Consider the following 18,245-nt stretch of genomic DNA (forward strand, 5'->3'; position numbering starts at 1 on the left):
TGTTGCTGTGTGCGTGCGCAAATGCTTTACACATTGCCACCGGGATAAGCCTGACTGCTCGTGCCAAGCTACCAAGGGGGTGAGCAGGGGTTATCCTTGGCGTGTAACTCCCTTGCCCTGACTAGAGTGGTGATCTCTGCCTGGCTTTGGCGCAAGCCTTAGCCAACCAGAGATCCAATTTCTAACACACCCCGTATAATATTGTCAAACAGAAATAAAAACAGAAATAGTGGAGTCATCATAAGGCATAAGCGTTAATGGTACAATCATGGTTAGTAGGAAACACGGATTTTATCTTGGTATGAGAGCGCAGCTAGTAGTGGTGCCCACAAACACCAATCCATCAGCACTGGGCATGTCTCTCAGGGATCTGCCGTAGAGGCTGACATCATGACGAGAGCGGGCATCCCGGTGTGGGCGGCGCTCTGAAATCTTCCTTATCATCCCCCAAGGGGTCCCTTCACTCTAAAGGCATGGGGGTGGGGAGCTTCAGGTTACTATCGTATTCTTCTAGGACGTGGGACACGACCCTCCTCTTATGCATAATGTCTACTGGTTTATTATGTTGCAGGATAGATCAGCTAAAACCAGGGTTTTGTTTAGGGTGGACGGGTGTTGTTTTTCACCTCTGCATTCTTGATCTCCGAGATCTCCACATACAAGGCCTTTCACAACACCGCAACCACATACCTGAACAACCGCCTCTCTTTCCACACACCCAAAAGACACCTCCGATCAGCCGAACTCTCTCTGGCCACAGTCTGACGTATCTACAAGACCGGAACGGGAGGAAAGTCCTTCTCCTACCTTGCAGCCAAAGCCTGGAACGACCTCCACCTCCCAAGTTCAGGAAGGACCTCAAAACCTGGCTCTTCGGATGACTCCAGAACTCAACTGAGCCACCCCCACTACTCCCTAGCGCCTTGAGACCCTCACGGGTGAGTAGTTGCGCTTTAGTAAACCCTGATTGATTGATTGATTGATACAAGTCTCCCAGCATCCTCCTCAGGCTGTCTCTCCCCCTCTGGTGCATATCATTGCGATAGCGCCAGTCTCAGTGCGTGCCCATTTCAGTATAGTAGGGCGCCTTTGGTTTCATTGCAATTTGACATGTAAAGAGGATATAGGTAAGGTCAACAGACATTTGTAGGTATTTAACTTCTTTAGCCTTGGGTCGGAGTCTGAGCAGACATGACACGGGTGAGGGCATAAGTGTATGTTCCATGATTGCGGCAGTGATTCCTGTAACCTCCCCCAGGACCTCTGTATCACCAGGCAGTGCCAGACCAAGTAATAGAATCTGGCTTCGGGTGCCCTAGATCGTGGGCATTCAGGGGATGCTGTAGGGAACATGCACTTAATGCGTTGTGGTGTGAGGTATGCCTAAAGTAGATCGTTATACTGTGTGAAACGGAATCGTGGGTTGCGGGACACATCCTTAACATGCTGGAGCACCCGAGATGAAAGTTGGTCCGTCAGCGTTTGTGGAAGATGAGTGGCCCATCTGGTCTGGGTCCCAGCAACTTCCTCCACCTGGGCGGAGTTCAGTGCAGTGTAAAAGACAGAAATAGTGCAAAGTATGAATGCCTCCGGACAAGAGTGTGTGCACTGTCAGTGATTGAGGCAGTTCTGCCCCTACGGGTCCCCAGGCGGTGTGAATCACATGTTGTATTGCATGGTATATCAAGAAGTGGCCATGATGTCCTGGAAGGACATGAGGGTTCTGTCATGAAGAAAGTCTCCTAAGTGGTTAATCTCTGCCTACCTCTAAGGCGCCAAGTCAAATCTCCGGTTCGCCTCTCTGATTTCTGGTAGCTGCCACACCGAGATGAATGGGGAGTATTGTATATGGGGCCCTGGACTATGTACATATCTCTGCTAGCAGAGACGAGCCACCACCATCTGATGCATCTGCTGTTGTGAGCGGACTCCACCTATATCTTTGAATCCCCTTGAGGATGTTGCGGACAGTTGTCCATTCACCGAATACCTTTTTTTAATAACAAAACTTTATTGCTTTTTCATTGTAGAACGCAAACAAAATAGAGAGACAAACCAAGCATATAGTACAATCATGTCAATTAAAATTGGCAGGAAATCTTAAAAGGGTACAACACAATACATCAATGAGTAAGTATATTATAATAAGATTACCACTTCCCTAGATCTTTCCATGTTTATGTGGGCAACTCGGTGCGCTCTAGATCGATTCCTCTAATTTAGCACAATGGTCTATTGCCGCCCTCTACTCAGCCAGAGGTGGGGGCTGAGTAGATCTCCAGCGTTGTGCAATGACACGCTTTGCTTTGGTGACACCAAAACCTACTAAGGTGTTTTCCCCTATAAGGCCACCCACGTTCTCCAGAATGCGCAACAAAGAAATGCGGGGGAGAAATCAACTGGTCATTCCAGTATCCTGGGGAGAGAAGAGAAAATCTTCGATGATTAACGCCCTATGCTGCAGCAATGGCAAACCATATGAAAGAATCCACAGACTCTACTAGCACATCTTAGCACATCTGAGGCAGGCAGGTGTAGGAAGTTCTCCCATTTTCCAAAGCCGTTGGAGAGTGAGATAGGATATATGCAAATACTTCAGCAGTATGTGGAGCAGGCAGGAGGCCATGGCCAATTCCCTCTGGACCATCCTTGGCATCCCTCCAGTCGTTCTCGTCTAGGGGGTCCCACCCAGCACTCCCACTTCTCTTTCAAAGCAAAGAAGTGGTTTTGTGAGTTGAGTACCAGGGATCTGAAAAGAATGTCAAAATGGTGCCACGGTGACAAAGGATAACTTTAGTTTCCACTGCATTGTAATACATTAGATTAACCAGAGCCTACTGGTAAACTGTTAAGGCATGGCACAATTGTAAATATTTAAATAATTGGGTCTTATGAAGTGCAGTGTCCGGCTGAAGCTCCATAAATGACTTAATCTGTAAGCCATTCCAGACGTCACTCAGCTTGGTGATACCATAAGGTTCCATAGACAAAGACCCTCAGCCGAGCCATCTGTAGAAGTCACATGCCCTGCCACAAGGGGTGGGGGTCTCCTGCGTGGGTTTCCGGTCCCACTGGTCCCACTGGATCCATCAGAGGGCCGACCACCAGCAAAGGAGAGGCATCCGCCTGACATCAGGGAATGGAAATGGGAGGGGATCCCCATATAATAAACCTTCAATATGCAGCCGACCAATCAAGGACACTTTCAAGCGAAATTCAGAGTCGTCATGACGGAATACAATACTGGTCAAGTCTACATCCGGGGGAAATGACCTGCCTCTATGGCTCCTTAGTAGAGGTGTTAGAGTTAGGGGGAGTGTGTGGATTTGATCTTTAAGTAGTATTCAGCCAGGAAGCCATCCGGGCCTGGTGTGTTGCCCAACTGTAAACCTTTCATGGCTCCCTCAATTTCCTCAGAAGTGAGAGGTTGGTCAAGCGTCTCCCTGGCTGCTGCACTGAGGACATCAAGGGGGAGTTCAGCCATAAGAGGGTGAGTGGATTCATGTTGGGTTCCTTAGCAAAAAGCATACAAGGGACTGTAATAGGAAGCAAACACATCTGCGATCTCTAAGGAGGTGCAAATAATCTCTCCTGAAGGGCATTGAATCGCAGGGATCAGTCTAGTGATTGCATCTCAAGTCGCCAGTGAGTAAAATGGCTTCCCAGCATCATCATCCCATTCATAGGCACCGCTTGTAGAGGCAATCCCGCAATTTTTGAATTCCTCAAGACAAAGTAGACGCTGCGAGGCCCTAGCTGCCTCCAGCTGCTGACGAGTTTACTCATTTCCTAATCGTTCAAGAAGCAGCAGGTTAGATTTCAAGTTGGATACATGTTGAACTTGAAACCTATCTTTATTCTGACTGCACAAGAAAGCTCTTGTTCATCTCCGTATAACCAACTTCCATGCCGTCCACAAGGCTCCCGCAGAGTCCACGGAGCCAGTGTTGAGCTATATGTATGCTATCAGCTCTTGAAGTCAGTATTGGGAGCACTGCAGGTCGGCCAGGCTTTCAGCCACCACATGGGCCTATTGTCTCACTTTGAGGACCTCCTACATATCGTAGCAGGGGAATTATCATAAACCCCACAAGGAAGAATATCTGCTGCCACCGTTATCTGTGAGTCCGCAGCTTGTAGGCGAAAGTAATCAATTCTAGACATGCAACCATAGGCCCGAGGTATAGTTATCAGTTTCCTGGCGGTGCCATGCTCTCTGAACATCCCTAAGGCCTAGGGAGTTTGCCCAATCAGCTAGTGGGGAGGCGAACAGAGGTGCCCCAGCCTAGGCCCCAGTGGAATCTATGCAGGGGTCCATTACTGACTGCGTTAAAGTCCCTTCCTATGATGGTTCCTTTTGGGGAGAATTTGAGAACCACAGCTTGCAGGTCTCTGAAGGAGGTTTTCACTTAGGTTGGAGAAATTTGGACACAGAGGATATTATATTGAACGCCTTATTGAAGACTCCCACCATCACGTACTGCCCAGAGACATCTATGTTGGAATGGGAAATAGAAAGTGGGAAGCTTTTATAGAGACGAATAGCAGCACCAAGCAAGCCCTTAGTGTGCCCAGTGTGGAAGACTCTATTGCAGCCTAACTGGGCTAAGACTGGGCAGCGTGTTCCAAGGAGATGACTTTCCTGGAGGAACATGACTGCCAGGGAGTGGCGTATCACAAATATAAAACGAAAGGCAGCTCTTCTTTTGACACGATCATTAAGCCCGTTGACATTGCAGGACTGGAGCACAGTGGGAATATGTGTGCATGCACTGCAAGGGATGCATTGCCTGTCTCCAAACCATTCTGGCATCCGGATGGCCTGTGAAAGGGGAGAGTGTCATTCGTGTGCTTGGTCGCTAGAAGGCACTGTGTGCTGTACAGAAACAAAAATATTAAACAGGTTAAGAACTGACAAACCACTACTACCCCCAAAAGCCTGCTCCGCACACCTCCACCCCAGAAGCATCTGTCACCTAAATCAACCCTACCAACATAGGTGTGAAACAAATGGAACAGGGACTAGACATGCCCAACCTCTCTTATCACTGAAAGGCACTGTGCTGCTGGTTAGATTAACGAAACTACAACATAAAGAAACACAGAACAATTCAGATCCCTGGCAGGCGTGGTTACAAAACGGCACCCAAGCACCAATCAGTCTTCATCCTGGCCAGAAAGCGGGTCTGAACGAGGGCCACAGGAGTCAACCAGGTCTGGCAAGGGGTTGCTGACTCCCTGTCTTCCCCATTACCCCCGTTCATCCTCTGCCCCCGAGAAATCTGGTGATTTGAGGTATAGGCACCTTCATCTCTTGCAGCACCATCCCCTAAGAGTCTTACTCCTGGCTATGCCACACTGGGTGGATGGCCTGCATCAAGCACCCATGGAGTAGGTGGGGAGGGGCACTGAAGAACCCTCTCCTCCACCACCCACTCCGTGGCCACCTTCGGAGTTTGGAAGAAGAAGGAGCAGGAGTTGTGGAGGACAGCAGAGGGATGAGGATAGATGGCTAGGTCAGGTCCCAGAGGTCCTTAGAGAGCATCCACAATCTCGGCCATCCAGACCACAAAACGCGTCATCAAATACTTTAACATTTCAACAGGCAACCATACGCAAACACTTCTCTTACTTCAGTTCTGCCTCCACTGGCTTCCCAACACACACTCACCCCTTGTCCATGTGATCTCTCTTCACAACCTCTCAGAATTCCTTTGCCTTACCCTACTCCACATCCCCATCCATTACACTATTTACCCCTCCATATATGTCCATGTTTCTCTCACATCCCTTTTTGATTTGAAACTACCTGATTGTCCACCCCATCTCCTTCGCACCCTCGCTCACTGCTTGAACAACAAAACACAATGAACCTCCCATCACCCCCAATTTGCACACCCAGTCCTCCATGCTTTCTCACTTCCCTTGCCATATTGTACTCCACAATCAATTCACTTTTCATCAGTCATACTCTCCATGAAACACAAATCACATTCCAAAACTCTTTCAAGTAGATAAATACACACCAGTAATCAACAAAAACACTTATTCAATAAAAACAACCATGCAACATCCAACACTCCTCCTGCCTTAAAACAAAAGACAGAAAAACATCCACATCTAACCTCAGTACTAGAATTTAAAGCTCTCAAACCAGATCTCAACCCTCTCCCTCTGCCGCTAACGTACACACTGTACATCACAAATTTACAAAAGTGAGTATTTTCTTATTCCATCTGAATCCTTCAGCTCACCCCTCCTACACCATAATAGACACAGCCAGCAGCAAAACTTTCCCAAAATTTTACCACTCCACAACCACCAATACCAAAGTACAATATTTAAGAAAAAATGAAAAATGGGGCTGCACGAATAAGATAGTCCAATGAGCCAAAAAATTCTTTTAACTAAATGTCCTCTTTAATTTTCGAAAATTTGTTTTGTCTTTATAATTTACATACTATATGGTCATTTGTTCATGTTGTTAGTCCTGTGCTCTATGATTTATTTGTAATATCTATGTTGTTTTATCATGTTACAGCCCTGATGAAGTTCCCCTTGAGGGAATGAAACGCGTTGGCTGACCATTATTTTTATCTACAAAATTTAAATGAAAATTAAAGAGGACATTTAGTTAAAAGAATTTTTTGGCTCATTGGACTATCTTATTCGTGCACCCCCATTTTTCATTTTTTCTTGACGTTTGATCTGGAGCACAGTAGCGCCAGTCAGCGGCTGGCGTATGGGGTGGATTGCACGACAATCATCACATTTATCTCAAGAACTGGTGTGAGGTGCGGCAAGAAGGGCCCGCCGTTGTTGCAGTTGAAATAAAGTACAACATTTATCCTAATCCTCATCCGAAAACACTGGCAAATCACTGCTAAGCCTCTTTTGGCTGGCAAACAACCATAAGAACAGCAGTCTTGAAACCATTAGGGACTTCACAAACCCAACCTCAAGCAGCACAGAAAACATTATTAACATCACATGTACCACATACTCCATCCACGCCATGCCCAGCTGTCACCAACTTCAACCTACAGATGCACATCACAACCAGAGACGCAATTCAACTTTCAAAACTATCACAGCCCAAAATTACCAAACACCCCTCCCATGTTCATCCCCTTAAGTGTATGCTAATAAGTACATGCTCTCAAGCCAAGAACAGCCATAATATCTATGCACTGATAATTGACCTATTCTTCATAACTGATATAGGACTAGGAGATGACATGGGAACAATTCATCAGGAGTTAATCCCACCAGTATACAGATGCCATACACAAAACCGCCAAGGCAAAACCGGAAGAGGATTGGAAATAATATATAATGAAACTATAGCAGCCAATAAACTAGAAGGTATAAAGCTTACATACTTTGTGTGATTGCTGGTAAGGTGCAGCCCTATTTCATCTTTTCCTATTACTGTACAAACCTTAAACAAAAAACATAATCTTCTCAAATAGTCTCCCTGACATTATATCAGACATAAGCATCAAAACCCTAACCCATGCATAATGTTTGATAAATCAAAAAGGCCACAACAAAATTATGCCACAGAATGACTACAAACGCATAACCTTCAGTAATTGATCCTTAAACCTAAACACAGAAGGAAATACACTAAATGTGGTCTCCAGGAATCTAAAGTAAATCAGGATTAACAATTTCACCCCTGTTAACCAGAGAGGTCATCATCTTATTTCCTTAGGAAATTACATCACATCAAAAGGTACATATAGCCCTACACACGCACAACAACCTAGATACAATAGAACAAGTTGAACTTGGATGAACTCGACACAAAGTGTGCATTAGCTCAAACCTTAATGAAATCATCATAGAACAAAAGCTATACGATTGAAACAATAGTATATGAATACAGCTCTTTTCCCTCGATTAACTTTCTTAATGCCAAACAGAAAAATACACCATAAATAAATGATGAAATAAGAAGTAAATACGGTAAAAATATAATTTTTCTAATTTCAGTGCAAATGGCACAAAACAAAACTATCCAGGAAAAACATGGCTACCAGCACAAAAGGATTTATAAATAAATCATTAAAAATACAAAAAGAGCACATTATTCAAACAGGAAAGAAAATCCCAAATGCTCTAGAAATTAACTACATAAGGATTTGCCAGTATTTCAAAATCCAGACTGCACATCCGCCTCAGCATCGCAATCTCAAGATTTTTAAAGTCAAATTGTTATCCACTTCACCTCCAAAGCAGAGGTTTATAGTAATATACCACTCGAGCATAACCTCGAACTTTAAGCTGAACTACCAACAGAAGTATAACACTCCAAAGGTCAACGCATCGAATCTATCCAGTTTGAAGAAATGAATGCTTATAAAATTGCATAATCTTATGCAAGCCTCGCAAACGACAACAAACAACAAACCTTTTAAAACACACTGCTATCACCATCACTCAAAAGCCCAGTAATACAGTAACACACATAATGAATACCTCCTGAACTACAGGTAACTTCCCAGCAGAACTGAAGACTATATTACCTACTGGCGGTCACCAGTAGGTAGTTATAGTGAGGACCAAAGTTTCAATAGGAAAAGGTTTTTTTGTTTTGCCTATAACTTTGGTGCCGATTGGCGAATCCCTACAAAAGTTTCACAAAACTTCCCCTTTCTGTTTCAGCTGCTGTGTTGAATGTTTCAGGGTGATCAGTCAAATGGAGGCCAAGAAAAAAGGGGGTCCCAAAACACGTCAATGGGGATTTTCATAATCTTTGAACACGACTACAGCCTGAAATGCTGAACGGAATTACACTAAATTTGGCAGAAAGCTAGATGTTGGTCCAGAAAGCATGCTTTTTGTGATTTGGTGAAAATCCGCTCAGTAGTTTTTGAGATATCTAACTTAAAAAAATATAGATACCTGGGGACACGAGTCCTTGCAGTGGGCTCGCGGTTCCTACTAAAATTTGATGGACTGCCAACACTTCAACCAGGAATTTCTACGGAGGCCACTCCCCCTTTCCCCACCACTCTGCAAATGCTGCTCCTGCCGCACTACTGGTTGTGGGATGAAGTCCACTTTACTTGTGAGGGACCTTGGACCATGAAGCCCTCCTGGTGCCTCCTGTAAGTCTACACAGTGGAATTCCTGAGAGCTGGTTGGAGCCCTGTGCCCTTTCTCCACCACTCTGCAAACATGAATACTACTTTAAAAACTATAGAAAGTCACTGAAAAAACAAAGGTTATAGGGACATTATAGTTAGAATGACATTTCACGTGTACAAAACCAGAGAAATTCAGCAGTTATAGTTAGCAGAGATACATATAACTCGCGCCCCCGCAATGTATTGCTAATGACCTTACATATTACATCACTGATGACATCTCAAATGACATCACTGATGACATCATCCAGTGACTGTGAGGGTTTTTAAGATGTTTATGAGTGTTAAATGTATATATACCAAGGTGTATTAGTGAATCGGGGGAAGTATAAGTGCCTGTATGGATGATTCAGTGGGTGTGTGCCTTACTGTATAAGGGAGTGATTAGTTGAATGTATGAGTGAATGACTAGGTTATGCGAATGTCTGTATCAGTCTGTCAGTTGGTGTCTAAGTGGCTGTATGAGTTTGTTGAGTTTGTGAGTAGCTATGTGTGTGAGTGGCTGTATGGGTGATTGATTGGTTGTCTGCGTACCTGTATGAGTGTTCGTGTGGGTAGGTGAGTGGTGTGACTGCCTGCATGGATGAGTCAGTGGGTGAGTCAGTGGCTGTATGGGTTAGTGAGTGTGCCTTTAAGTGGCTGTATGGGTAACTGAGTGTGTGCATGGCTGTGTCGGTGAGTGAATGGATGTGTCAGTGGTAAATGGGTGAGTAACTGCATATGTGAAAGGCAGTATAGGTGAGTTTTGGGAGTATATGAGTGACTGTATGTGTCACTGAGTGATTGCGAGAGTGGGGTACGGTTGAGTGTGTGCTTGTGTCAGTGACTGTATAGGTAGGTGAGTATGTGTTTGTATCTGTATGAATGAGTCAAATAGTGTGTATAACTATAGGTGAGTAAGTGGCTGTGTAATTGACGCTATGGGTGAGAGACTAGGTATGTGAGTAGCTCTATGGGTGACTGACAGTGTGTGAGTGGCTGTATGGGTATATGATTGGATATATTAGTAGCTGTATTGTCCAGTGAGTTGGTTAGAAGTGGCTGTATAGGTGAGTGTGTGCTTGTGTCAGTGACTGTATAGGTGAGTATATGTTAGTATCTGTACGAATAAGTGAGTGGGTGGGTGTATAACTGTATAGGTGTATAAGTGGCTATGTGATTGACTTTATGGGTGAGTGCGTAGGTGTGTGAGTAGCTCTATGGGTGACTGACAGTGTGTGAGTGGATGTTTAGGTGTATGAGTGGATATATCAGTGGCTGTATTAGTGAGTGAGTTGGTTTATGTGTGGCTGCATAGGTGACAGTGGATGTGTGTAGTCCTTTGAATCAGTGAGTGAGTGTTTAATTACAGGTATGGGTGTGCCATTGGTTTTGTGCAGTAGACCAGTAGTACCTCCCTAGGTAATGCTCTCCATGATATACAACACTCCCAGCCCATTTTAAAGCTCTGAGCTTTGTTATATGCTTGGTGGTAGTCTTAGAAGAAATTGATCTGGTGCTTCATGAACTGCCTCCTGGGCGAGAGGATATTGGAGCGGAGTGCTCAGGTGTGGCAGGAGTAACCACACAGATGATCAAAGAGGAATGGGACTGCAGCCAGGGCAGGTCACAACAAGGGCACTGCTGCCACTGTGCAGAGACATCACACTAGTGATGTACTCTGTTGAGACAGCACTGCAGCTGTACTGCATAGAGAGATCACACTGCAGATGTACAGCTGTGCTACTGATAAGAGATTGCAGTACAGTTGTACTGCATAGATAGGTCACACTAGGATTGTACGCTGCACAGAGAATGCACTACAGTTGCACTGTGTAGAGAGACTGTACTGCAGTTGTACGTTTAAGAGATATTGTACTGCAGTTGGAGAGCGATTGCACTGCAGTTTAAGGTTGAAGAGGTACTACACAACAGTTATAGAGAGACAGCACTCTAAATTTACATTGAAGAGAGTTTACACTACAGTTGTAGACAGACTCCACTGCAGCTGTATGTTGAAAAGATATTACACTACAGTTGTAAAGAGATTTCACAGCAGCTGTACATTGAAGAGATACTGCACTACAGTTGTAGAGAGAGTGCGCTGCAGTTGCATGTTGAAGAGACAATGCAAAACAGTTACAGAGATGCCAGCACCAGCAAATTTAAGTTGTTACTCTCTACTGAAGAAGCATAAATATCCTAAAACACATATCTAGAGATACACAGCACTGGTTGTGCCAACAATACTAATGACTTTCACTTACCTGGGTGGATTGTGTGCTAGTATACCAGGTATTGTGCTCCTTTCCCTCTGTTTTTGTCTAACTTCTGCGACTACCATAGCCAGTTTTTCTCCTCCACTCCCATTCTCTGCATCTTTCTTATGAATTGCTGCAAGGTTTACTTTTATTCAATAAGGATTTGCGTTTTTTAACTAATCAGAACTCATATAATCCACATTTACTGGCTAATGTTTAATATTGGATATATGCTAATTTTGCGTTTAGTCACCAATGTTTCAGTAGACTGCATTCTCCTATACACTGCAGGCCCACTGGCAGCCCTTTACTAAGGGATTGCACACTGGGTGGAGTGGGGGCCAGGCAGCAAAAATTCTGGAAATAGCCCTAGTAGCCAAAGACACAGGCTCCCATGTGGACACCGACATTCTCACTGGCTGTACTCAGCGCGCCATTTGATTTTTGGGCAATGGCAACTGCGCCAAATCTGCGAAGTGGCACAAATCTCTCCTCATGAGGATGGACTCGAGCCTCTCCAAGCTTGCCTCAGCTGAAACAGGTCCCCCGGCGGAGAGCCTCCTTTTTGGACAGATTTGTCAAGGATGGATCAAAGTATGTAGGCACCTTCACTTCCCTCAAAAAAGCCCAAACTAATACTAAGAGGGTGTTCCAAGCTGGCCTTTTTGCCAGGGGCTGCTCGCCAGGCCGACAATACTACCAAGGCCCCCCTAGAGGCGACTACGGCTGTGGGAGAGGCGACTGGCAGGATAACACTAGGGGTGGCACCTTCTACCCTACAGGAAGATTTTCTCGTCGATGCTTCCATTGTGGCGGACAGAGTGCAACCCCAAATTACTTCAGTTAGGAGTTCTAGATCCTTCCTCTTTTCCTCTGGGGGGTTGTGTCCACCACTTCCTACACAACTGGGCAGCCCTTAAACAAGATGCGTGGGTTCAACAAACCATTCAGGGCTTCCACATAGAATTTTATCAGACCGCAGTACAAGATTTTCCTCCCCATCAAATGTGTTTTTCCCAACAAGACAGCAATTTTATAGAAACAGAAATAGGAGACTTTCTGCAGAAAAAAGTGGTGTTTTTTTGCGAAAACAGACCTACAGGTTTCTGCAGTAAAGTCTTCCTGGTACAGAAGAGAGGAGGTGGACATAGGTTAGTCCTCAATCTGAAAAAATTCAACCAGTTTGTGAGTTACAGTCTTTCAAGATGGAAGGCAGCTATCTATTGATGGATTTGTTGAGGGAACAAGACTGGATGGTCCATTTGGATGTCAAGGACGCATATTTGATGGTGTCTATCTTTACTCCTCACCGGCGATTCCTGCAATTCCGGTGGAAAGACAGATGGCTGCAATATTTGGCCCTTGCTTTCGGGTTTTCCTCTGCACCTTGGTGTTTCTACAAGTTGCTGAAACCAATAGTGACTAATCTCAGAGAGCAGGGTATACGTCTGATAATCTATCTAGCGGCATTCTCATCATGGCCACTTCCCCCTCTATAGCGACTCGGAGATGACAGTGTTGCTTTTACAAGATCTGTGGTTTGTCATCAATTCATCAAAGTCAGTTATAATCCCAACCCCGTTCATAGAATTCCTGGGATTTGTAATCAACTCCCAGAGGCACAGTTACAATTGCCGAAATCGAAACTGAGAGACTTGAAAAAGGAATTAAAAGTGCCCTTATTCAAACAAGTCGTATCTTTACAAGCGATAGCCCGCCTAGTAGGTCTCCTGACTTCATCGATTCAAGCCATTTTCCCAGTTCCCCTTCATTATTTGGCCCTACAAATTTAAGTTTCGGTCTTAAGTTTACCTTAAGACCAAAACTTACGTTTAACTGAAACAAAATCCTACCTTTACCTTTATGACTTTCGGTATTCACAAAGGGCATTTAGGAGTAGTAAAGGTAGGAGTCTTAACTTTACTACTCCTAAATGAATTTTGTAAATACCGAAAGTCGTAAAGTTAGGATTTTTTCTCAGATTACTTTTTTAAATCAGGCCCCAAGATATGAAATACCAACTGAGATCTCTGACGTGGCGAAGCATCAGTCTCCTTTTTGTTCTGCACTTGGAATAGAAAATTAACCCGTAATAACTGAGAAAATACCCATATATCAGAGCGGGTAATACATTATAACTGTAATCGATAATTACATATTGGGCGGGATAATCCTCGCCTCCGTGTCCTTAATAGAGTTGAAAATTCTTGGCACGAATGCTAGCCAATTTTGGGGTTTTATTCTATTACAGAACTGGAGGCTTTGGAATATGTTAGTTTAACGCTTTTCAAAAACAATAGATGCAATATCACCCACAGGTTTGTAATAAAACTGTTTAAACGCAGAATCAGAAGACCAATCAGCTGATTTCATTATATCTTGAATATTTTAACCTAACTTAGCGCCTCTCATAGAATGAGCACCAAACACTTGTGTGTCAATACTAGCTTCTGCCATAATAAATTTCACCCATCCAGCAATAGTGGCAGATGTAACTGCTTTGAAAGGCTTTTGTAAGGCAATTGACACTCTTGTACAACCCTCCAGATGTATCAGAAGGGTACACTCTTCATATGGCTTTAGACATTTAATCACACATAATTTATCATTAGCTGGAAAAGCATTACAATCAATAGATCAAGAAGATGTTTTGGTCCTAGCAGAAATGGTAAAAGATACTCTACCTGTCAAGTCCAGAACTCTCACATCAGAGACACGACAACAAGCAGATAAACAAATAAGCATGGCTAACTTGGCTGATAACTGTTTCCTAGATAATTATAAATTGTCTGCTCAGTTTCCAAACAAATCTAGAACTTTAGAACACATGCCATATCACAGAATATTTAGCCTTAGGCAGGTTTGTTACCCCGATTCCTTTGAGTAACATACAAATCAGTGGATGCATCCACACTGGCCTGCCACCCACCTGAGTGGCCCAGCCGAAATGGCGGATCAACAATTATTTAAAGACCTGTATTTCAACCCTTCTGTCATGCTGACGAGTACAGATTCCTAGTAGAAGGAGCCGAAAGCCTGGTGGATGAAATCCGAAGCTGCCTGCGAAATTCCTGGCAATGACCACTGTTGCCCGAAAGCCTCCAGGTCATCAGGGACAGCTGCCTCGCTAGCACTAGAGGATGCAACTCTCCCTGAGCGCCCTGGAGCATCGTCGGAGTCCACAGAAGGAGAGGACAATCGCACGTCAACTCCAACAGCCAGGGAAACCAGGGTTGAGTTTTCCATAGAGGAATGACCACAAGATCTCTGCTTTCTGGCGGTATATCTGGTTCACCACTCGGGTAATGAGGACAAATGGAGGCAACGCATAGTTCAATGTCTTCGACCAATCCTGTGAAAACGCATCTGTGGCTTTTACCAAAGGATCCGGCCTCCAACTGAAGAAAATTTCCAGTTGGCGATTGAGCCTGGAGGCAAATAGGTCTATTGTGCATGGACCCCAAATTGAGTGAATCATCTGAAATAAGGATGGGTGAAGCTGCCAGTCCCTGTAATATTTCAGATGGCAGAAATTCCAGTCCGCTACTGTGTTAGATTGACCAGGTAAGTACTCTGCTATTAATGAAATCTGTTGAGATAGGCAATAATGCCAGATGTCCTTGGCTATTTCCACCAATATTGGGGATTTCGTAACCCCCAATTTGTTGATGTATTGCACTGCTGATATAGTGTCCATCCGAAGAAGGATACAACACAATACTGACTTGGGGGAGAGGGTCCGAATCACAAATTATCCCGCCAAGAGCTCCAGGCAGTTGATGTGAAGGGACAACTCCTGGAGGGACCATCTGCCCCCTGTGGATACCTTGCCGCAATGGGCTCCCCAACCCGAACGGTTAGCATCAAATTCTATAACTATCAACGAGAGAGACTCGAATATTGCCCTGCCTTTCCATGCATCTACGTGGGCTAGCCACCACCGAAGCTCCTCTCTTGCGTCCTCCATCAGAGTAGGACAACCCTTTCTGAAGTTGATGTATTTTGAGGTGTTGTAAGACCAAAACTTAAGTTTAACTGAGACAAAATCCTAACTTTACAACTTTCGGTATTCACAAAGGGTATTTAGGAGTAGTAAAGGTAGGATTCCTAACTTTACTACTCCTAAATGCCCTTTGTGAATACCGAAAGTCGTAAAGTTAGGATTTTGTCTCAAATTACTTTTGTGAATCGGGCCCTTGATTTTTGGTTGAACTTCTGTTGAAGTCGGTTTGGTTCTCTGCAAGCTGTCGTCGTTGGACATTTGTGGATGTTAAGGACATTACTCGTACGAGGCAAAGAAAGAGGATTTGGTCACGTGATAAGATCTAGTTATAGAGACAGAGACACTGTGATTGGTGGATATACACCATGGCATTATGGGAAGTGTATTGTTTTGTGTATATTGAACGTTTTCATTGGCTGCGGAAATTTTACATTAAAGAAAGAGAAAGCCTTAATAGAATTGAAAATTATTGGCGCAAATGCTAGCAATTTTTTTTTTCCCTAGGTATTAGATAGTATTCTTTGTTATAAACATGGGGTGCTGTGAAATACATCACAGTTCATCCTACTAGAAAGAGTTTGTTTAACAAAAATCAAGGTGAGGGGTTGTCGACGTTTCGACAGCCGTACAAGTTAAGGGGTATCATCAGCACCAAGTCATCTGACCCTTCAACCACCTTGAAAGTTAGGTTAAGCCTCTGACAACTATTCAGCAGTAATATTCTTAGTATTCAGTACACTGGATAATGTGAACGTTAATATATTTTGTTAACGAGTGAGCCCAAAGTCACATGACAAAACAATCCATGAGAGGTAGAAACATCCGCTTAACGATACGCTGCGCAGCATACTGCGCATGTTGATGGAAAATTTTGACTTTTTTGGCTCAAACACTTTAAGTAAAAAATCAGAGTAATATAAAAATTATATAACTTCTAAGCATGGCTTAACCAGCCACAGGGAAAGGTTTGGTAGGGCACCAGAATGAGCCACAGCTAACCCAATGGAATTTAAAGCAAAAGGCCATTCACTACCATTTAGATGTCCTAACAAATATACTCACTGAGCGCCCTGAAAATCGGGTCCTCGTTGCAGGTTGAGGTCTGGACTCTCTGGTTTGAATGCCGTCTGCAGACTCACTGTGATTGGCTGGCTTGAGTCACCCGATCTCGTTATGACGATAGAGAAGGCAATCAAGTTCACATGAGATCGATGGGCAAAAATCTGCTGCGTCACAGTGTATTCCGGGCATTGCAGCATGTGTGTGAATGTACCTAAGAAAGGAAAGAAAAATATTTTTCACCCAATTGCATCTGTCTTGTCACAATGATAATTTTTTGTGATTTATTAAAACATAATTGGTCTTATTGGTTTTATTCCACAATTACTTAGATTGTAACTCTCTGTAGCAGGTGTCCAACCTCAAGCTGTCTGACAGGGAAGAAATGAAGAAATAATAAAAAGTCAAAGCATTCCAGTATAGTAGGTTCAGACTTACAAAAACGATTAATTGAGTCATTAGTAATACACAATAACCCAACCCATTCTGCCTTGTGAATGGGATGTAAACTTGTTATGTGAGGCATGCAAAAACATATTCAACTTGAAATCACCAAATGCAGAAGCTATCAAATTACAGAACTGGAAAAGCTATGGAAACACTATACGCTTCACAACCCTGAAACTACCTTCTTACTCCTATACGCTACCCACCGAGCCCTGAAAATACTTTATGCCCCATACACTACCCACCTCTAAAATAGTAACTTCTTAATTGCCAATACACTACCCATCCCTTAACTCTTTCCTACATCTTTACACTACCTTTCCCCGACTCATAAAAACTCCTCAACTCCTTACCATCAATTTACACTACCCATACCTGAGCCATAAGAACAGTCACCCAGTTGAGTGGCTGGGTTTAGACAGTTTCCCTGGGTGGGAGCACAGCCTGGGCCTAAATACCACAGCTACTTACATTGCTAAATAAGTACATTTCCATGCAAAAACTTGATGTTTCCATGTTGAGTTTTGGGTTTATTGTGTCACAGGCAGAACACTCAGCCACACAGGTTGGCTGCTGTTTTTATCAGGAGAAGTGAGGGAATGCTAAATGGTAAAAGGTTTTTGGATCCCTGCAGATTCTGGAACATTTGCTTTAAGAAATATTATGAAAAAGTGTGATTTTAAATTAGAATTGAGGGCATTCTTGGTAAGAAAACAACGTGAGATCTATGTAAGTCACAGCCCCGAGAACTTCCCTCGGTGCCTAGTTTACAGAAATGTCTGGGTTTTGTAGGTTATTCTGGGTGGCGGCTGAACCCGGGCCCAATGCTGGAATACAGAATAGAAGAAACTTAGTTATGATCAATTGACTATCTCTTCATTTCAGGCTTCTAAATTTAATCCGGTATGCAAAAAAGAACACATTTTGCATAATGCCCTTCGAATCACATGAAAGTATGGGTAACCTCAATTTCAGTGTTTTACAAATAACCACCATTCCTAAACTTAGTATCTAGAACACATTTAAAAAATGCTTTGGTTTTCTTCATACACATATTTCATTCATTACATTTTATCTTACAAATTGATGCATGGTCTGTAAAGAATAGAATACCATTGTAGGTTTCAGTTCAATTAGTGGCTATGGGTATTGGCTGGTTTTGCACAAACATTATGGATCGCTGCAACCACAGTGGCCTGACGGACATAACAGGATGTTGCATTTGTAAAACGGCCAGAGGGGCAAAAATTACAGATAACAAATTTGTCACCTAGTGCTAGTTTTCATACTTATTTTCATTATTTTTTATGTTAACAATTAGATTATTTAAGAAACACATGT

General features: G+C 43.6%; 1 protein-coding gene across 1 annotated transcript in view; it reads right to left on the reverse strand.

Annotated features, from left to right (window-relative positions):
• The window catches only part of PGGHG (protein-glucosylgalactosylhydroxylysine glucosidase), a 201,896-nt gene that overhangs the window by 147,939 nt on the left and 35,712 nt on the right, over nt 1-18,245 (reverse strand). Inside the window, exon 3 of the mRNA XM_085644806.1 lies at nt 16,461-16,671. Coding sequence (XP_085500932.1) covers nt 16,461-16,671 — 211 coding nt within the window. The remainder of the gene's footprint in view (nt 1-16,460; nt 16,672-18,245) is intronic.

The sequence above is a fragment of the Triturus cristatus genome, chromosome 3_1, assembly GCF_964204655.1.
Source record: "Triturus cristatus chromosome 3_1, aTriCri1.1, whole genome shotgun sequence".
Taxonomy (NCBI): domain Eukaryota; kingdom Metazoa; phylum Chordata; class Amphibia; order Caudata; family Salamandridae; genus Triturus; species Triturus cristatus.